Source organism: Eucalyptus grandis, chromosome 10, assembly GCF_016545825.1.
Source record: "Eucalyptus grandis isolate ANBG69807.140 chromosome 10, ASM1654582v1, whole genome shotgun sequence".
In the NCBI taxonomy this organism is placed as follows: domain Eukaryota; kingdom Viridiplantae; phylum Streptophyta; class Magnoliopsida; order Myrtales; family Myrtaceae; genus Eucalyptus; species Eucalyptus grandis.
Window position 1 is genome coordinate 29,608,222 of NC_052621.1, and position 26,192 is coordinate 29,634,413.

The window sequence follows — 26,192 nt, forward strand, 5'->3', positions numbered from 1 at the left end:
ATCTTAGACTTCTTCCACCGCCGCCGAGAAGGGCCGACGATAAAGGGGGAGGGTCGGGCCGAGGTTGCCAAGCCCTAGGCAAGGACCACCGACCCTCGTCGAATCTGGGCGAGGGCTCGCGGGCCCTCGCCGACCTTCTCCCTCCATCGCCGGCCCTTCCTAGTGGTGACGGCTGAGGACTCAACCCTTAGGCACCTTCTTTTTCTTTTTTAATTTTTTTAATTCTTTTAATACTTTTATTTGTATTTTTAAATTTTTTAAATAAATTTAATTTAATTAATTTTTATATTAATTTTTTACCACGTTAGCACCAAAACGATGCCGTTTTGTACTTGCTTCATCGGAAAATTGACACATCGGCGTTTTTGCCGGATTTTGGCCATTTTTGGCCGGATTGGCACTTAAGTGATCTATTTTGTTCCGATTTGGCACTTAAGTGTCATTTTCGTAACTTTTGGCACTTAAACGTCCATTTGTGCCAACTTTTGGCAGTTAATTATTAACATAGTTTCGGTTTTTGATAAATTAATCAAGTCATCTCGTTCAATAAGTGCCTCATATGTCTCTCGATCTCCCATCACTCATATATGGGTTATTTGGGTCGGTAAAATATTACATTCGTAAGGTGCTCTGGAATTTCATCAAAATATTAAATTTTGATGGGCCATTTTTTTTGTTATCTCTGCAGCTCCTAGTCCGACCGTAATGATCGAATTGATTCCCTTCACACATAAGAGTAGAGAATACCAAGATGCATCGATAAGATTATTATATTAAGCGATTCGATAGATTTCACAGATAAAGAACTTCACCTGAGTAATTTTATAAACGAAATTTAGTCTTCTATCACAATTACTCTGGGAGATACCGTCTCACGGTCAAAAAATCGCACAAGCAAAGAATTAAACAAAGCTTGTTGGAGACAGGAGAAGCCATACCAAGAAAAGCTTAAAAATGATATGTTCCAACAAATAAGTTTAATCCAAGCAAACAAGCCAGCATACACGCGCGGCCTTGCTCGAAACAAACACATTGATCGGGCATGGCTGCTTCCAACACGATAACATACACGATGGCTGCTGAAGCCGCTGCTGAGATCGTGTCCCAGAAATTAGAGATGTTGCTCTCTCATCCGGTGTGCGTAAGGTGCTCGTCAATTGAACCACTCGTGAAGGAGGCCAAGGAGAAGCTGGCCACGATTCAAGAGTTCTTTTCCACGCCAGACAGCATGTCCCTGAGTAGGGCAGGATGGTTGGGGCGGCTCCTCCAAGCCATGTACGACACTGAGCAATTCATCGAGAATTTCCACCTCAGAGAGGTCGGCGGGAGGCACGACGCCCTGCACATGGCCATGAGGCTGCCAGCCGCGCTCATCTCCAAGCACAAGCTAAGGAGGGACCTGTCCAATCTGGTGAATAAGATGCAGGAGATGCAGGAGATGCAGGAGCTGTGTCAAGACCACGGCTTGACGGGCAAGAAGGAGGCCGAGGGCAAGATGAGGAAGGAATCTGCTTGTTCCTCCTCCCTTACTAGTGCTCCAGAGCAAGATGAAAAACTGGCGAGGCTGACTAGTTTATGGGATTGGCAAGAGTCGATGAAAGATTTATGGCTGCAGCAAAAGGAGGAAATAAAATTGTCTATTCGGGGGGAGGGAACGAGACAGGGGAATCTCGGTTGGACTTTGATTTGGGGCGAGCAAGGCGTCGGCAAGACGTACGTCACGAGATGCGTCTACAATGAAGCGAAGTACCTGGGCTTTGAGTGGTGTGCTTGGGTCCGCCTCTCAGCCGGAATGGACATCCAGGATTTCTTATTTGAGATACTGCAGCAAATGGGGAAGCTAGCGAGGGAGGTGAAGGACATGAATTTGCACGAGATGACGGAAATGCACCGCATTGAATTGGCCAAGAGGAAGAAGTTCCTCATCGTGTTGGATGGCATGCACCCGTCCAACGAGCGACTCCTGCCAAGGTTAGTGAGCATCCTTTATCCTGGGCCAGGCCACATAATTATCACGACTCAAGACTCCAGCATAGCCAATAAGACGTCCTTTTTCCCGGAAAGGAGGATCGAGCTAAAAAAATTAAATTCAACACAGAGCCGGAAAATGCTCGCTGGGAAGTTCAAGCAAAGAGTACCCAATGGTCAGAGCCTCTCAAAAAAGAAGGGTATCATAGAAATTTGTCAGGGCTTGCCGCTCCGTATATCCTTACTCAGCGGTTTGCTGCTAAATGCTGGAGACCAGGAACGCGCAGCGTTGGAGAAAGATCGTTCTAAGATGTCAACATCAGAGCTACTACAATTGAGTTACCATAAATTGGCAGCCCATCTAAAACCGTGTTTCATCTACATGGTTTTGTTCCCCCGAGCAGCCCCCATTTCGACAAGGAGGCTAGTGAGGCTGTGGTTGGCTGAGGGCTTATTGGATTCGCATTGTTACGACGGAGAAAGAAAACTGACAAGGCAGCCCGAGGCTGCTGGAGAGACTTTCATTCTGGACCTTGCGGGAAGGAACGTCATCGAGGTGGTGAGCTGGAGGGCGGATGGATTCCCCAAAGCTTGCTACATGCTCACCTCTCTGTATGACCTGATCCACCCGATCGCCATGGACACAAAGTTCCTCCACATACATGCCGCTAGCAAGTCAAAAGACGAGAATGACCGCGACCCAACCAGCCAGCAACAACAGCTGCCAGCCCATCAGTACGAAATCAAGGTCCGGTGGCTCGCAGAGCACACAAACATAGTCAGAGACGGCCATGGTGGCAGCTACCCCGGTTTGTACCTCGATCACGTTCGCTCGTTTCTGTCGTTCTACATGAGGAGAGGCATGCTCACCAAGGAAATCAGCAACTTCCTCAGGAACATGACCTCCAAGACCGCCTATAGCTTGCTGAGGGTACTTGACTTGGAGGGTGTGTATAGGCCATCCTTGGAAGGTGTGCTCCATAAGTTGGTGCTCCTAAAGTACCTAGGATTAAGATCCACGGTGTTGCACTCGATCCCTAGTGCAGTTGCGGATCTGCAATATCTTGAGACTCTTGACATAAAGGACACCTACATCACTTCCCTGCCGAATTCCTTCTGGAAGGCGAGGAACTTGAGGCACTTGCATCTCAACTGGTTGTACATCGACTTGAAGAAGATCTTCGAGGATGATAATGCTTTGACTAAACTCCAAACCTTAAGCGGGCTAGTTATCGGTGAAGTGAAGGAGAACTCGGTGATGGGCCACATGAACAGCTTGACCACGCTGAAGCTTTTCTTGCACCAATTGGATAGGGACACCTCAGGCACTACGGGAAAAGCACTAGCCGATTGGATTAGCTCTAGGCTCACCTATCTCCAGTCCTTGACCTTGGGGGTGACCAAAAATGCCAAGCCCGCGAAATCGCAGATAGGCCCGTTGCCGAAATTGTCGTTGGCGGAACATCACGGACTGTTCGTGCTTTACTTGCTGGGCCGACTCAATAAACCCATCTGGACACAGCTCCTGCCGGTCTCGCTCAGGGTTTTGATCCTGTCGGGTTCGAGGGTGGAAGCAGACATGATGCCTGAGTTGGGTGGCCTCCTGGGACACCTGAGGACACTTAAGCTGTTGGCCAATTCTTTCCTAGGCACTAGTCTGACGTTCGCCAAAGGTGGGTTTCCGAGCCTCATGATCTTGAAGATTTGGAAGCTGCCTCAGCTTGTGCGTGTGACTATTAAAGAAGGAGCAATGCCGCGTCTCATAAAACTCGAGTTTAGGCACCTCGAGTGTTTGAAAACTGTTGAAGGGATCCACGAGTGCAAGATATTGGAGAATTTTAGTGTGATGTCCCAATGCGATGCTCTTGTTAACCAACTCAGGGACAAAATAGGAGAGAAGGTGAATCTGCATTTTGAAGACAGCAAGAGGCCTGGATCTTCGGCCGATGACGAGGACGAGGATGAGGATGAGGATGAGGACAGCTAGTGTGGGATCATATTAACTCTCGAACATGATGAAAATGTTTTTATAGATTGGTAATTTCAATAATTATTTTTAGTTATTAAAAAACAATAAAAATCAGGGACGAAAAGCACAGATGCCCCGTCTGCATGTTCAAAGAGGCCCGAATCTGCGGATGACAACAGGTATGGGACATTACTAAATCTCAAACACATTCTTTATGCGTGATGATGAAAATATCTTAATTGGCTTGATAATTTCAATAATTACTTATTGGTTATTAAAAAGAACAATCAAAATTAGGGAAAAAAAATGGAAGTCTGCTCTGAGAGCCCGAATCTGTGGATGAGGACAACTATTTTCTCAATTCCAATAAAATGCAACTAGATCTAATATGAGCTGTCGATCATAATGTATAAGGATAGAACTTACAATGGGGTCTCAAAAAATAAGTAATTTTTGTTAGGCCTTTATCCTTTTTATAGGTTCACTACAATTATTATTAGTTAAATCTTCTAGTTTTCTCGATAAGGATTTGATATCTTTAGTTTCATCTCAACAATTTTTTTTTTTTTTTTTATTTCCACAAGAGATCGTATTGTCTTTCTATAGTATCGCAGTTTGGAACATATTCTTTACACATGGTGATGAAAATGTTTTTATAGAATTGACAATTTCTCATTGCTGATTACAATTATGATTTTTATCAGATAAGTATTACGTTGGCTCATTTTTCCATGCCAAATTGATACATATTAAGAAACTATGAAGGCTACGGTGAATCCTACTAAATATCACAAAATCACATGTGCAGTATCATTTAACCTTTGTATAATCAAATATTGGATTCAAAAGTAACCTTTGGAACCAACCAACTCCCCATAGCTTACGCACATCAACTGAGCCTTTCACCTAGCTCACATACAAGAATCTGAAGAAAAGATTACGAATTTTTTTCACACTAGTTAAGACCTCTCCTTGATTTACCGTATCATAGTTAAAAAATGAAGTTTCTCATACGGGAACAAAATCTACAAAGCTAGTGTTTTGACTGTAGAATTGTTATTGAGAATGTAAATTGAGTTTAGTGGAAGGTTGATAAGACTTCTATAAATTGTACGTGTAAAGTTTAAATTTGATATGATTTTGCGACATTCCTTTTAGTTATATATTTATAATAATAGTGTTAGTGTACAATAGAATATCATTTTCTAGGGCGGTATGATCTCTTGGCTATAATATGCAGAATAAGTTAATGCATGAATTTCTTTCTTTGATTAGTTCAATTGTAAATCCAACTGACTTTTCTTACTCTCAAACTATGAATTAAAAAACCTCAGGACTGCTTTTATTTTGGCTGCACGAGGCTTAATAAAATTGCATTGATTACAGCTTCAGGAAGTTATAGGGTTGGCTCAGAGGACGGCTGTGGGGGCGATCTGACTGTAGATGAAGCTGAGGGACGGACTTCAATGGAGGACACTGGCAGCATGTGCATTGAGGTTATGGAGGAGACTGTCAGATGGTTGGAGCTCTCGATGAGCTTGATATTGATGATCATCACATGCTCCCTCTTTTTTTTCTTTAATAAGAGGATTACATGCTCTTATCTCTCTATCTTTCTGCTAAATTTCCGATTGGCGTTAACTACATTCTTTCTGAATTAAATGATACTAGTGTATTTGGAAACTTTAAGGATTACCAGTTCATGCATGATTATTTGTATGTTGTACGATCTCATCTTCCATAACTATGGTAGAAAAACTGTATCATTCGTTATTTATAGACTGAAAATTAATATTATCAAGTTTCTTGGACTATATGCACGAGAAACCATCATCTTACAACATACTTGAGGCTTGGCCTTGCCAAATCCCCGACCTTACCTTTAGTTGGTCGACTCATTGGAGGAAAAAGGAAGGGAAGAAAAAAAAGGAAAAAATAAAATATTATTAATTAAAGGGAAAATCTCAAATAAGGATCCGAAGTGGATCAATTTTCTCAAATAAGGATCCGAAATGAACTTTGTATCGATAAAAACCCAAAGTGAACCCATTATCTCAAATAAGGACCCAAAGTGGTTGAATTAATTCCAAATAAGGACCTAAGCTTGCTGGTCAGCCAAAATGTGACATTTTCGACGACCGGAGTTTGGGCAATTTTGTCCGAAAAAAATCTAGGGAAAATTAACAAATCCTAAAACATAAACAAAAAAAAAAACCCTAGGTTTTCTACGGTCTCCCCATTCCTTGTACCCATCCTCTGCAAAGTCAAAGACCGAAGTTCTGCCCATTCCTTCTACCCATCCTCCGCAAAGTCAAAGACCCAAATTCTCTACTAGTTGAGGCACGAATTCAAAAATAAGAACAAAACCAAATTCTTCTTTCTTTGTTTGCGGAGACGCAAATTCTCCACCGGTCGAGCAAGGTGAGGAGCGACGAGAATCGAGTCATGACAATGACTCGGGCAGCGAATTGGTTGAGGAGCAGCGGGGAGAAGAAAGAAGAAAACATAAACATCTTAATGAATAATCTAAACTTAATTAATTTAGAATTTTCCATTTTTTCCAATCACAAATTTCTGACAAAATTGCCCCTATTTTAATCTTTGGAAAATGTTTGTCGATGAGTTAAGGCCCTCAATAAAGATTAACTTGATCACTTTGGATCCTTATTTGATACAAAATTCACTTCGGGTCATTATTTGAAACGATTGATCCACTTCGGGTCCTTATTTGACATAAAGTTCACTTTGGGTACTTATTTGAAAAAAATAGATTCACTTTAGGTCCTTATTTAGAATTTTCCCTTAATTAAAAATTATTTATGTCAACATCAGTGACACCATGTAGGACAGCTAACATATCTGCCAAAGCCAGCCGGCTAAAATTTGGCATGTATACTGAATTGGTATAAATACAAAAGATTTAGGATTTAATCGACAAAAAAATTGAATTGACATAATTATGATAGATTTATGACATAATTGTAAAAATAATAAACCTAACAAAAGTTCTTGCTTAGTTTTTTGTATTCTTGGTCAAAGTTCTTGTTTAGTTCAATCTTGGTATTTTTACATGTGCAATTCATAGAATTAAATGATATAATTTTTTCCAAGGATAACCAAACAACTATTTTTAAATAACTAGCGAGATAGATGGATAGATAGGCAGACAAATTAAGTATATTTATAGATGGATCTTGTAACTCTTACGGTGTGACTCGTGAGGATGAACATTTGGGTGGGGTGAGCGAGATTATCCAACTTTGACATGATGGATCCCACACAAATAAGTAGGGGTGTGCAAAATACCCGGAATCACCTGCACCGCCCGGAATCGGACTGAACCACCCGAAACCGGCGGTTCTTGAGGGAACCGGTCCGGTTCTCGCCTAATTCTTGGAACCGGTGGGTACCGGTCCGGTTCTTGGTTCCATGGACGGATCCGCCCGCCCGCCCACCTGCACGGACCGATTAATTTTTAATATTAAAATATTACTAAAACAAAACAAACCCTAACCGAGCGTGACTTCTCTCCTCTCTCGTCTTCGACTTCTTCGCCCGATGACTATCTCTCTTCTCTATCTCTCTTCTCTGTCTCTTCCTCGCCCTCCCCGAGCGTTGATGCCGCGCCGCCGCTACATCGTCCTCCCCTCGCGCCGCCGCCACAGCCTCGCTCCACCCAAGAATGACCCACGACGCCACGCTCGCCTCCGCGCCAACCACTGCGCTAGCTAGCCCACGAGCGCCCTTCACCCGCTCGCCCATCGCCGTTGCTTATGCTCCGGCCCCCTTCGCCAGCAATCCGACGCGTTGCAGCCCCTACAGTCGCAACGACCGACGCCAGCAGATCCCGAATCGGTGGCTGCGCCTCCGTCACTGCTCCGCCGCCCCTCTGTGCGATCCTTGCAGCCATTTCGATTCCTCCTCGAGTGTCGACGCCGCTGCCGCTGCTCCTCCACCGCCGTTGTCCGCCCCCTCACGCCAGCCACCACAGCCTCTGCTCCACCCAACAGTGACCCACGACGCCGTTGCAACCCCTACAACCACGATGACCGACACCAGCAAATCCCGAACCGATCGCTACGCCTCCGTCGTCGCTCCACCGCCCCTTTGCGCGATCCCCGCAGCCCCCGCGACTCCGGTTTCTCCTGTCCATTGCTGGTTCGCCTTATCTTCTGATGCCACACCTCCGCCGATCTCCTCGCGGAGCTCCACATTCGCGTCAAGATCGGTTCCATGTGTTGGAGAAAACTTCCTTGAGTGTTTTGAAGTTGACAAAATGTTTCCATCAGTCTAGTCTGAAGACTTGCAAACTCTTCCATCAAAGTCTGAAAACCTCTGGACTGCCAGACTTAAGACTTAAAGTCTATCCTCGTTGACCGTTTTTAGACCGTCAAAGAAGGCTTATCCAGAACTAAGTATTTCGTTAAGGATTTGATTCTATCGACTGAAGAAGATCTCTTGGCTGGATATAGCATGTCGGAATCCATTATTCAAATTGAGATTAATTCAGGGATTTTGAATCCGTTGATTGGCAAAGTATACTTGAAAGGTTCTACTTATGGAAACCTAGATCCTGATTGTATGGGCGAGCAGGATTGGTAGGCTATCGACATATTCCTTAAATAACTCGAAATCTCCCTAATTGATTATGTCCAACGAGTAGATTGGAAGAACTCCTTTGGTAAGTGCCAACGGGTGTGATGGCATGAAGGAGTATATAAGGAAGACGTTCCAGTTATTTGAGTGTGTGCGCGATAGAAGAATTCCAAAATCTGAAGCTCCTTGTTCTTAGTCAATTCAATTGTTGAACGAAATCTTGTACTCAAAAGAGAGTTTATATTTTTGTGAGACCTTGAGGAAGTGTAGCAAAGTCTCTACACTGTGGAATCAAGGAAGAGCTTTACTGTAACAACTCTTTTGATTCATAGTGAAATCCAGCCGGTGGGTTGTTAGTACGGAAGAGTAGATGTAGGCTTTGATTAAGCCAAACCACTATAAATCTTGTGTTCTTATTATCTTCCCTAAGCTCTTTTACTTTGATTGTAACTCAATTTGTTTACAAGAGTCTAATTTCCTTTTCATATTCTATTGTTGATTAGAATTACACACTTCTCTCTGTAATTTTTTTTTTTTGCACATATTCACCCCCTCTAGGTGCTCGTACTAACTTTCACAATTGGTATCAGAGCTTGTGTACTCACTTAAGTTGAAGTGTTTTACTTCAGAGTTAAAGATCCATGGCCAGTATACTGGCTCCAAGTCTGGTTGAAGGGCAAAGCAATACTAAAACGCCTTATTTTGATGGAAATGAATACAACATATAGAAAAAAAGATGAAGGCATTCATAAGATCAAAGGATCCTCTTAAATGGGATGTGGTAGACAAAATAATCATTCCTAAAGCTACACCAGTCTCAAAAAAAAAGGAAAAGAAGCTGTTGAGTCCAAGTGAAATGACTCAAGAAGAGATAACCAAGAGATAAGCTCTTAATGCAAAAGCAATTTATTCTTTATATTGTGCATTATCTCCTATTGAATATAACAGAATATCTTCTTGTGAAACAGCTAAAAAAGTCTAGGATAGATTACACATCACTTATGAAGAAACTGATCGAGTGAAAGAAACCATAATCAATATTCTGCTCGGTCAATATGAAGCATTCAAGATGAAACCAGAAGAATCTATCACCGACATGTTTAGTCGTTTTACGTAGAGATCGTGAATGGTCTTGAATATCAAGGTCAACCAATTTCTGGACCCATGAAGGTAAACAAGCTACTACGTGGACTATCCAATGATTGAAATCACATAAAGACCTCAATAAGGGAGACACAAAGAATCATGCCACTCTCTGTTGATGAATTGATTGGGACTCTTCAGCCTTATGAAGTGGAGCAAATCAACGAAGATGAAGATCCTAAAGGTAAGAAATCAATTGCATTAAAATCTAATGATGATTCTAATGTCACAGATTCTGAAGACGATATGGATGATGAAGAGCTTGCTCTCATGATAAGAAGGTTCAGGAAACTGAACAGAAAGAGGAGAAGATTCAATCCAAAAAAACAAAGTTTCCAAAAGCTACAAAATAAATCAGTTAAGGATGATGAATCCAATAAAGATGTAGTCTGCTTTGAATGCAAGAAAAATGGACATATCAAACCCAACTGTCCCCTTCTAAAGAGAAAGAAAGGAAAAGCTGAGAAATATTGAAAGGCACTTAAAGCAGAAACTTGGAGTGATACCGAATGTGAGGAAAGTGATGATGATTATGCCAATATTTGTCTCATGGCACAATCGTACTCGATTCGGACTCCGAGACGACTCGGACTCGAGACAGTGAAATCGAGGTAAGTAATTTAAAAATCCCTACTAAAGTCTCTAGATATATAGATGAATTGTGTCTTACTCTCTCAAAAGGATTTCCGAACTTAAAAGGAAAATTCTGCATTGAAACAATAGGAAAATGTTTGGAAAGAGAATATCAAAAGTTTAGACAAAAGTGTTACTACTTTGAAAGAAAATGCAAACAATCTTTCAAAAGAAAATGCATTCTTGAAAAATGATATCTTGTGTATTTCTAAAAGATTTTCTATAGGATCTCGAGAAACTTGAAAAAATTCTTTCAACACAAAGATCTTACTTCAACAAATCAGGTTTAGGAATGACTCGCTGAAACCATTCCTCTAATTGATTTTCCTAAAGTAAAGGAAAGAATTAAGCAAAGACCTACAAAAGATTCTTACAAAAATCATTTCCAAAAAGTTTTTGTAAAACCTGTAGGCCGCAGTGCTCTTAAATGTTCTAAGTGCAATAGCTCAGATCATTTTGAGAAAAAATGTCCTATGGTTTGGAAACCTGTTCAGAAGGTATGGGTAAAGACTGTATATTACACTAACACCAATGGACCCAAGAAAATATGGGTACCAAAGAAAACTTGAGTCTCTTTTCTAAATGCGGTCACTATCAAGAAAAAAATGTTAAATGATACTTGGATAATGGATTGCTCAAAACATATGACAGAGACTCAAATTGCTTCATAAAACTTGTACAAGTTAATGGTGGAAAAGTTTTTTTTTTTTGAGGAAATAGCAAAGGAAGAATTGTGGGATACGAAACTATAAAGATTGGAAGCCTCACGATCAGTAATGTTTCCTTAGTGGAATGACTCAATTACAACTTGCCGAGTATCGATCACCGTGCGACACTAGTTTCAAAATCAACTTTCAAGAAGGAATATGTTCGGGAACCAAGAAAGATTCCTCTCGCCTTTCACGGGGCGAAGACATGGGAATATCTACCTTTTGGATATCAAACCAGATGAAACCCAATGTCTAATCTCAATTCAAAATGAAGCAAACTTATGGCACATAAAATTTGGGCACATCAACATGAAGCAAATAACCAAAATCTCAAAGAAAGAAGCTTGTTCGTGGACTACCCAAACCGACATACCAAAAGTCTGATCTATGCACACCATGCGTATTGGGAAAATAGGTAATAAATTCATTCAAACCAATAAATCAAGTATCCACTAATCGTGTATTGCAGCTCTTGCATATGGATCTCTTTGAACCAACCAAAACTCGAGCATTGGAGGTAAGAAATACCGCCTAGTAATTGTGGATGATTATTCACGATTCACTTGGGTATATTTCCCGGCAAGTAAGTCTGAAACATTTTCTTATTTTATAAAGTTTGCTAAAAGATGTCCAAAATGAGAAAGTGTATGTTATTTCAAGTATACGGACAGACCATGGAGGTGAATTTGAAAATCAAAACTTTGCAAAATTCTCAGATGAATCGGCTTTCAAAGATGTGTTCTCTTCACCATATACTCCGAGCAAAATGGAGTCGTGGAAAGAAAGAATAGATCGCTACAGAAATGGCTAGAACTCTTTTAATTGAAAGTAACATCTCCTTTTGCTTTTAGGCTGAAGTAGTTTCTACAAAGATGCTATATTATTAATAGAGTCTTCTTAAGGCCTATTCTGGAGAAAACTCTCTATGAGTTATTTAAAGGAAATAAGCCAATTATTTCGTATTTTCATGTATTTGGATGTAAATGTTTTATATTGAAAAATATAAATGATCAAGTTGGTAAGTTTGAAAAAAATCAGATGAAGGTATTTTCCTTGGATATTCTATCACAAGCAAAGCTTACAGAGTATACAACAAAAAGACTCAATCTGTGGAGGAATCGATGAATGTCAAATTTCAAGACTTTATGCAAAATCAATCGATTCAGACTCAACTTGAAGAATCTGAATCGCTTCGACTCTACAAAGTCAAAATTTCTAGAAGCTCGAGACTTTAGAAGACGAGTAACAAATGATCATCGAAGATTCAAATGATAAAAATGATCAACAGTTTGACAAATCATCCAGAATCGGAAACATAATTCTAGTCATCCCAAAGATCTCATTATTGGTGATATTAATTAAGGAATTCGCACAAGATCCAAAAGGCGTGAAGAGTCTAGTGATGTGGCTCTTATTTTTGAAATAGAACCCAAAAACATAGAAGAAGCTTTATCTATGAAAGCTGGATTGAAGTTATGCAAGAAGAACTCGGGCAATTCAAGTATCAATGATGTCCGGGAATTGACTCTTAAACCGAAGGGTAAATCCATCATTGGAGCTAAATGGGTTTTTAGGAACAAGATGAACGAGAAAGGAAAAGTCGTAAGAAACAAAGCAAGACTCGTGGCCAAAAGATATACGTAAGAAGAAGGGATAGACTATGATGAGACTTACGCACCAGTAGCAAGGTTAGAAGCAATTAGATTATTACTTGCTTTTGCTTGTTATAAGAATTTCAAGTTATTCCAAATGAACGTCAAAAATGCTTTCCTAAATGGATTTATCTAAGAGGAAGTCTATGTGGAACAACCACCTAATTTTGAAGACCTAAGGAAACCAAACTCTGTATTCAAATTGAAAAAGGCTCTATATGGTCTAAAGCAAGCACATCGAGCTTGGTACGACGGACTAAGTAAGTTTTTAATTCAAAATGGCTTTGTCAATGATAAAGTAGATACTACACTGTTTATCAAAAGAGAAAGCAAAAGCTTTTTACTTGTTCAAATTTATGTTGATGATATTATTTTTGGATCTTCTAATGAAAATCTGTGCAAGAAATTCTCTAAGTCTATGCAGGATAAATTTGAAATGAGCATGATGGGTGAACTAACCTTCTTTCTTAGGCTTCAAGTGAAACAACTGAAGGAGGGAACCTTTATTCATCAAGAAAAATATGCTAAAGAACTTGTCAAAAATTTGGACTGGAAAATTGCAAAAAAACTAATATACCAATGTCAAGTTCCTTGAAGTTGGACAAAGATGAAAGAGGAAAGAAAGTTGACCAGAAACTATACGGAGTATTATTGGTTCACTTATTTATCTTATCGCTTCTAGACTCCGACATTCTGTTTAGTGTTTGTATTTGTGATGATTTCAATCAAACCCCAAAGAATCTCATTTAAGTGCTGCAAAACGTATTATCAAATACATTGCTCAACTTCAAATTTAAGTCTCTAGTATCCTAAAGAAGGAGACTTCACTCTTCTTGGATACTCGGACGCAGACCTAGCCGTATGCAAAGTTGATAGAAAGAGCACCTCGGGCTCCTATCAACTACTTGGTAACAGACATGTCTCTTGGTTTTTAAGGAAGCAAAGTACCGTAGCTCTTTCTATGGCAAAAGCAAAGTATGTAGCTCTTGGAAGTTGTTGTTTACAAATTCTGTGGATAAAACAACAGCTAAGAGACTTTGGAATTGAAGATTCATGCACTGAGATCAAATGTGACAACACCAGCACAATCAATCTCACCAAGAATCCAATTCTTCACTCAAGAGCAAAACATATAGAGATTCGACATCATTTTATTAGAGATCATGTTCAAAATGGAGAAATTTCGATTCAGTTTATTGATTCAAAGAATCAGCTGGCGGATATATTTACAAAGCCTTTGGAGAAAAATTAATTTGAAGTTATTCGTTCTAGACTCAATATCTTAAAGTTTGAGGAAGCTCGATCTCAAGGCTGAAAGTCTAAAGACACTCAAACTCAGACAATCAAGATTTACGACTGTAAGTTACTTCTATTTTAGAAACTTATATCTCGAATCAAATCTCGAAAAGGTACGATCATATATCCGTAATCGATTGATGTTATTTCCCCAGTTTTCGTGATTATTGCAATCTTTCCTTTTCGAAAAAGAAGTTATTTTTAAAATGACGGTTATCTAATTTTTTGAAAATGCAGTTATTTTTTAAAAGGCATTTTTATATTTCCTTTTACAACGTTCCGCATGCCTCGCTTCGACTGCCTTATATACTATTGATTCTTCTTCGTTTTACTCACAAAAACACTAAGAGAGCACAGATCTTCCACTTCTATTTTCTTATATTGTTTAATCCTCGAAAATTTTTCACCTTTCTTGCAAAACAAGCTTGGAATCTCCCAAAGACTGTGAAAGATGTCGTCTCAAAGAAAGTCTTTGAGGATCACGAACAGGGGACCATAGCAAATGCATGAGGGACCTATGCATTTTGATCTCACCGAGGAAGAATAATCTCCTAGACAGCAGCAGAGCCCACAACATTCTTAGCATTGTCCATCTCCTCCATCTAGACCTCAGAATATTGAACATCAAGAAGAGAAAGAAATCATTGAAGATGTAGAACTCGTAAGAACTCAAAAGCCCCGCTTTTACTTTTAATCTTTATTGTGCTCTAAAGAAGGGTGGTACTCCTTTGAACTATATTGATGAATTTTTGAAAGACAAAGGGTATTGAAATGAAACCTACTTTTTACGCACAATGAAACGATTGGGAATTGCTCCTACGGGGTCAGTGGAAGAAGTATTTGCAAATATCCCAAGTGATCCACATGTTGGAGGGCTGAGTCAACCTTATGGGAATAATGATGATAAGATGTACATTCAGTTTAAACCTAGAATGGGTGTTGCGGCGAAAATCCGAAGCAAAAGGACAGATTTGTTTCGCTTGGAGGAACACAAGCAATTGTACTCTAAGTTGCTAGAGCGTGGTGTGATTAATCCTAAAAGTGTGGACTTTGATTTTCTTGATTCTCTAAATGTCAAGCTACAAGAGAAGTTCAATCTTCTTCAACTAGAACGGTTTTGTTCTGAAACGACAAAGGCTTATGCTGAACTCACTGCTTACTTCTATTATAATCAAAGTTTCTTAGATGCGAATAGATTCTCTTTCAGTGTTCGAGATCAGGACTATGTGGTTGACATGGATACATTGGCTAATGTGATTGGAGTTGAAAGAGAGAAATACCAACCAATCGGTGTGTCTATTGGTCGTGCAACGATAGAGCTTGTTCGGGATAGAATGACGGAGGGAAAATTTCATATTTGAGGATGAATGCCTCAAATATTTTGCTTCACAAGATAATAATCAATTGCCTCGACCCAAATCGACTTCAAAGACCGATGTTCAAACTCGGAGGCAAAGCTGATGTATGTCATTAACGCTGGCAAAAAGTTCTCCCTTCCACACACTATTATATTCCACATATACGTAACGATGGTGAAGGACAAAGGCCAACTTCCTTACTCAAAGACACTTGTCACCAAGTTATTCATACATTTGAACATTCAGTCTCCCAGATTCTTTGTGTTTGAACATGCGATCAAATGGTGGTGGGGCTGAAAATGGTCTCTAAAATGCGTTTGAAGGAACTTAATAAGGCTTTGAAGTGATTCAAGGTTAAAACCCCCGTCAAGACTCACCCAGCCTCATCGGCTGCAAACGGAAAGGGAAGGAGCCCATGATTGCTCCATCCAAGAAAAGAAGAGCACTCATCTTGGAGGATGAAGAGGATGAGGATGATATCACAATTTCTGCTCTTGCATTGAAGAACTTAAGTTGTTCTGTTCCAGAGACAAAGGTGAGATAGGAACAAGACAAGGAGGAGATCGAACAGAGGACTGGAGAGAGAGAATCATTGGAGAAAGAAGCAGAGGAGGAAAGGATTGAGGAAGAAGAAGAAGAAGAAGAAGAAGAGGGCAGAGGTGAACAAGAAGAAACAGAGCATGAAGAGTACCTCTTGTGAAAGCTAGTACAAGCACCTAGGGGGTGAATATGTGTAAAAACAAATTTCCCCAAGTGAAGTGTGCAACTCAAATCAATAATAGATTATGAAAAGGAAATTAGACTCTTCTAAACAAATCGAGTTACGATCAAAGTAAAAGAGCGTAGGGAAGAGAATAAGAACACAGGGTTTATAGTGGTTCGACTTAATCCAAGCTTACATCCACTCTTCTGCACTGACAGCTCACCGGTTGGATTTCACTATGAAATAAAAGAGTTGTTACAGTAAAGCGCTTCCTTGATTCCACAGTGTAGAGACTTTGCTACATTTCCTCAAGATCTCTCAAAGATATAGACTCTCTTTGCGTACAAGATTTCGCTCAACAATTTAATTGACTAAGAACAAGGAGTTTCAGACTTTGGAATTCTTCTATTGCGCACACACTCGAACAACTAGAACGTCTTTCTTATATACTCCTTCATGTCATCACACCCGTTGGCACTTACCAAATGAATTCTTCCAATCTACCCGTTGGACAGAATCAATTAGGAAGATTTCGAGCTATTTAAGGAATATGACGATAGCCCACCAATCCTACTCGCCCATACAATCAGGATCTAGGTTTCCATAAGTAGAACCTTCCAAGTATACTTCGCTAATCAACAAATTCAAAATCCCTGAATCAATCTTAATTTGAATAATGGATTCCAACATGCTATATCCAGCCAAAAGATCTTCTTTAGTTGACAGAATTAAATCCTTAACGAAATACTCCGTTTCGGATAAGCCTTCTTTGACCTGCCTAGAAACTGTCAATGAGGATAGATTTTGAGTCTTGAGTCCGGCAATCCGAGGTCTTCAAACTTTGATGGAAGAGTGTGCAAGTTTTCAGACTAGACTGATGGAAACGTTTTGTCAACTTCAAAACACTCAAGGAAGTTTTCTCCACAATCTCTCCCTTTTTGATGGTGACAAAACTTTCCTGCAGATTTAGATAATTTTGACCTGCAAAACATTACTCAAGCAAACATAGATATCTCACAAATAATAAATGGCTTAGTAAATATATCATTAGAATCTGCATCCACAGAAAGTAGGTTAGTTCTGTAAATGAGCAAAGTCATGAGATATCAATAGTGCTTAAGATAAACAAACGTTTAAACAGTCAAATCCAAATCCAGTCCAAATCCAAACAGCTAAACACAAAATTCAAGTCAATCAAACATAATCGTCATAAAAGTCAAGAGTTCAAAGTTCAAAGTCAAATATGCACCACATCTCTCCCTTTTTGTCATCATTAAAAAGGTAGAGATGAAAAGAAAATAGAATTAAGATTGCTTGGGAACACGAACAAGTTGGAAATCTCCCATTGACTCGGACAATCCCTTCTAGCTTTTTCAAATCCTCCTTCGCTTGCGCCACATCTTCACTCTTAGCATTTGCTTGAACTTGAAGAGCAAGGGCATGAATTTGATCATGCAAAGAAACTGAAGAGGCTTGGCCTACATTCTGCAAGTTTTGAATTTTATATCCTAGAGCATAGATTTAGCCGCGCATCTCCAAAAGAACATCAAGCACTCTACGAAAGTCTGCTGAATTATCAGTCTGAGTACTGTTTTTTGCTCGATCAGACGGAGTATTGGCAGATGATGGCAAGTCAGCATGGTCACGCAGATTGGGCAATGAAACATTAGGTCCCTCCTCAAGAAATTGAGAGGCATAGATGTCCTCTGAATCTGCTGGAGAGCGACTTACTCTTTCACTGGTGGCAGGAAATGAGGACGTACCCCTTTTCTCAGGATCTCCCCCTATTTCCATGCCTTCAAGTGGAGAAAAATATTCCTCATGCTCGCTTCGCTTGTTCTCCTCTCGCCCTCTTCTTCTTCTTCCTCAATCATTTCCTCCTCTACTTCTTTCTCCAATTCTTCTCTCTCTCAATCCTCTCGTTCGTCTCATCCTTGTCTTGTTCTTGTCTCTCCATTGTCTATGGAAGAGAACGACTCAAGTTCTTCAATGCCATCACGTAAATGGTGATATCATCCTCATCCTCTTCATCCTCAATGATGAGTGCTCTTCTTTTCTTGGATGGAGCAACCATGGGCTCCTTCCCTTTCCGCTTTGCAGCCGAAGAGACTAGATGAGTCTTGACAGGGTTTTCACCTTGAATTGCTCTAAAGCCTTGTTGAGTTCCTTCGACGCATTTTAGAGACCATTCTCGCCCCCACCACCATTTGATCGCATCTTCGAACACAAAGAATCCGGGGAGGCTGAACATTCAAATGTCTGAATAACTTGGTCACATGTGCTGAGTAAGGAAGTTGACCCTTGTCCTTCACCATTGTTTTGTACATGTGGAACATAATAGTGTGTGGAAAAGATAACTTTTTGCCAGCATTGATGGCATACATCAGCTTTGCCTCCGAGTTTGAAACGTCGGTCTTTGAAGTTGATTTTGGTCTGAGGCAGTTAATTACTATTTTGTGAAGCAAAATGTTGGACGCATTCATCCTCGAATAGGAAATCTTTCCTTTCGTTGTTCTATCCTGAACAAACTCTATCATTGCACGAGCAATAGACACACTCATAGGTTGATATCTCCCTCTTTCAACCCCAATCACATTAGCCAATGTATTCATGTCAACCACATAGTCCCGATCTCGAACACGAAAGAATCTATTCGCATCTAAGAAACTGAGATTCGAATAGAAGTAAGCAGTAAGTTCAGCATAAACCTCTGTCGTTTCAGAACAAAACTGTTCGAGTTGAAGAAGATTGAATTTTTCTCGCAGATTGACATTAAGAGAGTCAAGAAAATCAAAGTCCACACTTCTAGGGTTTATCACACCACGCTTTAGCAACTTAGAGTACAGTTGCTTGTGTTCCTCCGAGCGAAACAAGTCTGTCCTTTTGCTTCGGATTTTTGCCGCAACACCCATTCTAGGTTTAAATTGATTGTACATCCTATCATCATCATTCCCATCAGGTTGACTCAGCCCTCCAACACGTGGATCGCTTGGAATATTTGCCAATGCTTCTTCCGTCGACCCCCGCAGGGGCAATTCCCAATCGTTCCATTGTGCATTTCTATACCCTTTGTCTTTCAAAAATTCACCAATATAGTTCAACGGAGTACCACTCCTCTTCAAAGCATGGTAAAGTTTGTAAGTAAAAGCGGGCTTATGAGTTCTTACGGGTTCTGCATCTTCGATGATTTCTTCCTCTTCTCGATGTGCAACACTCTGAGGTCTAGATGGAGGAGATGGACGCTACTGAGAATGTTGTGGGCTCTGCTGCTGTCTAGGAGATTCTTATTCCTCGGTGAGATCAAAGTGCGTAGGCCCCTCACACATTTGCTGTGGTCCCATGTTCGCGATCCTCGAAGACTTTCTTTGAGACGACATCTTTCACAGTCTTTGAGAGATTCCAAGCTTGTTTCCCAAGAAATATGAAAACTTTTCGAGGATTAAACAAGAAAAGAAGACATAAGTGGAAGATCTATGCTCTCTTAGGGTTTTTGTGAGTAAAACGAAGAAGAACCAACAAAGATATAAGGCGTCGAAGCGAGGCATACGGAGCGTCGTAAAAAGGAAATTTAAAAATGCATTTTTTTTAAAAATAACTGCCTTTTCAAAAATTAGATAAATGTCATTTTAAAAATAACTTCTTTTTCGAAAAGGAATGATTGCAATAATCACGAAAACTGGGAAAATAACATCAAACAATTTCGGATAGATGATTGTACATTTTCAAGATTTGGTCCGAGAGATAACTTTCTAAAATAGAACTAACTTACGCCGTAAATCTTGATCGTCTAAGTCTCATTGTCTTTAGACTTTCAGTCTTGAGTTTGAACTTCCTCAGACTTTAAGATATTGAGTATGTAACGAATAACTTCAAATTGATTTTTCTCCAAAGGCTTTATAAATATATCCGCAAGTTGATCCTTTGAATCAATAAACTGAATCGAAACTTCTCCATTTTGAACATGATCTCTAATGAAATGATGTCGAATCTCTATATGTTTTGCTCTTGAGTGAATAATCGGATTTTTGGTGAGATTGATTACGCTAGTGTTGTCACATTTAATCTCAGTGCATGAATCTTCAATTCCAAAGTCTCTTAGTTGTTGCTTTATCCACGAATTTGTGAACAACAACTTCTAAGAGCTATATACTTTGCTTCGTTGTAGAAAGAGCTACGGTACTTTGCTTCTTTGAAAACCAAGACACTGTTCGTTTCCAAGTAGTTGACAGTGCCCGAGGTACTCTTTCTATCAACTCGCATCCGGCTAGGTCTGCATCTCGAGTATCCAAGAAGAGTAAAGTCTCATTCTTCAGGATACCAGAGACCCAAATTTGAAATTGAGCCAATGTATTTGATAACACGCTTTGCAGCACTTAGATGAGATTCTTTAGGGTCTGATTGAAATCTGGCACAAATACAAACACTAAACAAAATGTCGTCTCTAGAAGCGGTTAGATAAAGAAGTGAACTAATGATACTCCCGTATAACTTTTGGTCAACTTTCTTTCCTTCCTCATCTTTGTCTAGCTTCAAAGAACTTGACATTGGTATATCGATCTTTTTGCAATTCTCCAGTCAAACTTTTTGACAAGTTCTTTAGCATATTTTTCTTGATGAATAAAGGTTCATTCCTTCAGTTATTTCACTTGAAGCCCGAAAAGAAGGTTAGTTCACCCATCATGCTCATTTTAAACTCATCCTGCATAAACTTAGAGAATTTCTTGCACAGATTTTCATTAGAAGATCCAAAAAAAATATCATCAACATAAATTTGAACAAGTAAAAGGCTTTTGCTTTCTTTCTTGATAAACAATGTAGTATTTACTTTACCTTTGATAAAGCCATTTTGAATTAAAAACTTACTTAGTCTGTCGTACCAAGGTCGAGGCGCTTGCTTTAAACCATATATAGCCTTTTTCAATCTAAATACGTAGTCCGATTTCCTTGAGTCTTCAAACCGGGTGGTTGTTCCACATAGACTTCCTCTTGGATAAATCCATTTAGGAAAGCACTTTTGACGTCTATTTGGAATAACCTGAAATTCTTATGACAGGCAAAAACAAGTAATAATTTAATTGCTTCTAACCTTGCTACGGTGTGTAAGTCTCATCATAGTCTATCCCTTCTTCTTACGTATATCCCTTGGCCATGAGTCTTGCTTTGTTTCTTACAACTTTTCCTTTCTCGTTTATCTTGTTCCTAAAAACCCATTTAGCTCCAATAATGGATTTACCTTTCGGTTTAGGAGTCAATTCCCAGACATCATTGATGCTGAATTGCCTGAGTTCTTCTTGCATAGCTTCAATCCAGCTTTCATCAGTTAAAGCTTCTTCTATGCTTTTGGGTTCTATTTCAGAAATAAGAGCTACAGCACTAGACTCTTCACGCCTTTTGGATCTTGTGCGAATTCCTTCATTAATATCACCAATAATGAGATCTTTGGGATGACTGGACTTATGCTTCCGCTTGCTGGTTGATTTGTCGACCGTTGATCTTTTTCCTCATTTGAATCTTCGTTGATCATTTGTTGCTTGTCTTCCTAAGTTTGAGCTGCTTCGAAGATTTAGACTTTGTAGAGTCTGGAGCAGTTCAGATTCTTCAAGATGAGTGTGAATCGATTGATTTTGCATAAAGTCTTGAAATTTAACATTCATCGATTCTTTCACAGATTGAGTCATTTTGTTGTAAACTATGTAAGCTTTGCTTAAGATAGAATATCCAAGGAAAATACATTCATCTGATTTTTCTTCAAACTTACCAACTCGATCATTTGCATTTTTCAATATAAAACATTTACATCAAAACACATGAAAATATGAAACAATGGGCTTCTTTCCTTTGAATAACTCATAAGGAGTTTTCTCCAGAATAGGCCTCAAGAAGACTCTATTAATAATATAACATGCTGTAGAAACTGCTTCAGCCCAAAAAAAAAAAAAAATGTTACTTTCAATTAAAAGAGTTCTAGCTATTTCTTGAAGTGACTTATTCTTTCTTTCCACAACTCCATTTTGCTCTGGAGTATATGGTGAAGAGAACACATGCCGAAACCCAAATTCATCACAGAATTTTGTAAAGTCTTGATTTTTAAATTCACCTCCATGGTATGTCCGTATACTTGAAATAACATACAATTTCTCATTTTGGACCTTTTAGCAAACTTTATAAAATAATAAAATGTTTCAGACTTACTTACTAGGAAATATACCCAAGTGAATCGTGAATAATCATCCACAATTACTAAATAGTATTTCTTACCTCCAATGCTCTGAGTTCTAGTTGGTTCGAAGAGATCCATATGCAAGAGTTGCAGTACACGATTAGTGGATACTTGATTTATTGGTTTGAATGAAATTCTTACATGTTTTCCCAACACGCATGGTGTGCATAGATCAGACTTTTGGTATGTCAGATTGGGTAGTCCACGAACAAGCTTCTTTACTGAGATTTTGGCTATTTGCTTCATGTTGATATGCCTAAGTTTTCTATGCCATAAGTTTGTTTTTTCTTGAATTGAGATTAGACATTGAGTTTCATCCGGTTTGATATCCAAGAGGTAGATATTCCCATGTCTTCGACCTGTGAAAGACTGAGAGGAGTCTTTACTGGTTCTTGAACATATTCCTTCTTGAAAGTTGATTTTGAAACCGGTGTCGCACAGCTAACTGATACTCAGCAAATTGTAGTTGAGTCCTTTCACTAAGGAAACATTACCGATCGTAAGGCTTCCAATCTTTACAGTTTCGTATCCCACAATTCTTCATTTGTTGTTTCCTCCAAAAGAAACTTTTCCACCATTAACTTGTACAAGCTTTATGAAGTAATTTGAATCTCCTGTCATATGTCTTGAGCATCCACTATCCATGTATCATTTAACATTTTTCTTGATAGTGACCTGCATTTAGAAAAGAGACTCAAGCTTTATTTGGTACCCATATTTTCTTGGGTCCATTGGTGTTAGTGTAATATACGGTATTTGCCCATACCTTCTTAACAGGTTTCCAAATCAAATGACATTCTTTCTTAAAATGATCTGAGCTATTGCATTTAGAACATTTAAGAGCATTGTGACCTACTAGTTTTACAAAAAAATTTTGGAAATGATTTTTGTAAGAATCTCTTGTAAATCTTTGCTTAATTCTTTCCTTTATTTTAGGAAAATCAATTAGAGGAATGGTTTCAGTAGTCATTCCTAAGCCTGATTTGTTGAAGTAAGGTTTTTGTGCTGAAATTTTTTTTTCAAGTTTCTTAGATCCTATAGAAATTTTTTAGAAATACTTAAGATATCATTTTTTAAGAATGCATTTTCTTTTGAAAGATTGTTTGCATTTTCTTTCAAAGTAGTAACACTTTTGTCTAAACTTTTGACATTTTCTTTCCAAACATTTTACTGTTGTTTCAAGACTGAATTTTCTCTTTTAAGTTTGGAAATCTTTTTTAGAGAAGTTTTGAGACTAAGACATAATTCATCAATGTATCTAGAGACTTTAGTAGGGATTTTCAAATTACTTACATCCACTTCACTGTCTGAATTTGAGTCTAATTGTGCCATGAGACAAATATTGGCATAATCATCATCACTTTCCTTACATTCTGTATCACTCCAAGTTTCTGCTTTAAGTGCATTTCGATATTTCTCAGCTTTTCATTTCTTTTTCCTCAGAAGGGAACAATTGGGTTTGATGTGTCCATTTTTCTTACATTTTAAGCAAACTACATCTTTATTAGATTCATTATCCTCAACCGACTTAGTCTCATTTGCTTTTGAAACTTTGTTTCTTTGGATTAAATCTTCTCCCATTTCTGTTTAGTTTTCTGAATCTTCTTATCATGAGAGTAAGCTCTTCATCATCCATATCGTCTTCGGAATCTGTGACATCAGAATCATCATTAGATTTTAATGCAATGCATTTCTTACCTTTAGGATCTTCATCTTCGTTGATTTGCTCCACTTCATAAGACTGAAGAGTCCCAACCAATTCGTCAACATAGAGTGGCATGATTCTTTGTGTCTCCCTTATTGAGATCTTTATGTGATTCCAATCCTTGGACAGTCCACGCAATAGCTTGTTTACCTTCATGGGTCCAGAAATTGGTTGATCTTAATAATCAAGACCATTTACGATTTATGTAAAATGACTAAATATATCAATGATAGATTTTCCTGATTTCATTTTGAATGCTTCGTATTGACCGAGTAGAATGTTAATTCTGGTTTCTTTCACTCGATCAGTTCCTTCATAGGTGATGTGTAATCTATCCCAAACTTCTTTAGCTGTTTCACAAGAAGATATTTTGTTATACTCATCAGGAGATAATGCACAATATAAAGAATAAATTACTTTTGCATCAAGAGCTTGTCTCTTGGTTATCTCTTCTTGAGTTATTTCACTAAGCTCAATGGCTTCTTTTCCTCTTTCTGAGACTGGTGCAGCTTTAGGAATAATTCATTTATCTATCACATCCCATTCCAGAGGATCCTTTGATCTTAGGAATGCATTCATCTTGTTTTTCCATATGTTGTATTCATTTCCATCAAAATAAGGAGGTCTGATATTGCTTTGCCCTTTAACTAGTCCTGAAGCCAACATACTAGTCATGGATCTTTAACTCTGAAGTAAAACACTTCAACTTAAGTGAGTACACAAGCTTTGATACCAATTGTGAAAGCTAGTACGAGCACCTAGAGGGGGGTAAATAGGTGTAAAAACAAATTTCCCCGAGTGAGTGTGCAACTCAAATCAGCAATAGATTATGAAAAGGAAATTAGACTCTTGTAAACAAATCGAGTTACGATCAAAGTAAAAGAGCGTAGGGAAGAGAATAAGAACACAGGGTTTATAGTGGTTCGGCTTAATCCAAGCCTACGTCCACTCTTCCGCACCGACAGCCCACCGGGCCGGATTTCACTATGAAACAAAAGAGTTGTTACAAGTAAAGCTCTTCCTTGATTCCACAGTGTAGAGACTCTGCTACATTTCCTCAAGGTCTCTCAAAGATATAGACTCTCTTTTGCGTACAAGATTTTGCTCAACAATTTAATTGACTAAGAACAATGAGCTTCAGACTTTGGAATTCTTCTATCGCGCACACATTCAAACAACTAGAACGTCTTCCTTATATACTCCTTCATGCCATTACACCCGTTGGCACTTACCAAATGAATTCTTCCAATCTACTCGTTGGACATAATCAATTAGGAAGATTTCGAGTTATTTAAGGAATATGACGATAGCCCACCAATTTTGCTCGCCCATACAATCAGGATCTAGGTTTCCATAAGTAGAACCTTCCAAGTATACTTCGCCAATCAACGGATCCAAAATCCCTGAATCAATCTTAATTTGAATAATGGATTCCGACATGCTATATTCAGCCAAAAGATCTTCTTTAGTCAACAAAATCAAATCCTTAACGAAATACTCCATTTCGGATAAGCCTTCTTCGACGGTCTAGAAACTGTCAATGAGGATAGACTTTGAGTCTTGAGTCTGGCAGTCCGGAGGTCTTCAGACTTTGATGGAAGAGTCTGCAAGTCTTTAGACTAGACTAATGGAAACGTTTTGTCAACTTCAAAACACTCAAGGAAGTTTTCTCCAACACTTCTCACCGCCTGAAGGCAATGAAACAGGGGGAGATACTGAGAAAAAAGGTACATCTTCAATTGCTGCCACTAGTGAAGGAGTAAGTCGTTTACCAGCAAATCCAAAAGACATCTATGTCTCTCAATTTCCTGAGGAAGGCCATGAGGTTTCATTGCCCAATCTGCGTGATCATGCCGACTTGCCATCATCTCGCCAATACACCTTCGATCATGCGAAGCGAACTCGACGATAATTCAGCAGACTTTCGCAGAGTGCTTAATGTTCTCTTGGAGATGCGAGGCCAAATTTATGCTCTAGGATGCGAAGTTCAAAACTTGCAAAATGCAGGTCAAGCCTCTTCAGTTTCTTTGCATGATCAAATCCATGCCCTTGCTCTTCAAGTTCATGCAAATGCCAAGGGTGAAAATGTGGCTCAATTGAAGGAGGATTTGAAAAAGCTGGAATGGATTGTCTAGTCAATAGGAGATTTTCAGCTTGTTCGTGTTCTAAAGCAATCCTAATTCCATTCTCTTTTCATCTCTACCTTTTTAATGCTGACAAAAAGGGGAGAGATGTGGTG

General features: G+C 39.1%; 1 protein-coding gene across 1 annotated transcript; it reads left to right on the forward strand.

Annotated features, from left to right (window-relative positions):
• The first annotated feature begins 1,042 nt into the window (after positions 1-1,042).
• On the forward strand, positions 1,043-3,955 carry LOC120288810 (probable disease resistance protein At1g58390). Its single transcript, XM_039302968.1, has one exon. It carries the CDS (start codon positions 1,043-1,045, stop codon positions 3,953-3,955), a length of 2,913 nt encoding a protein of 970 aa, XP_039158902.1.
• Positions 3,956-26,192: the final 22,237 nt, after the last annotated feature.

Coding starts and splice junctions, on each gene's coding strand:
- LOC120288810 (XM_039302968.1), top strand. CDS start 1,043: ATGGCTGCTTCCAACACGATAACATACACGATGGCTGCTGAAGCCGCT.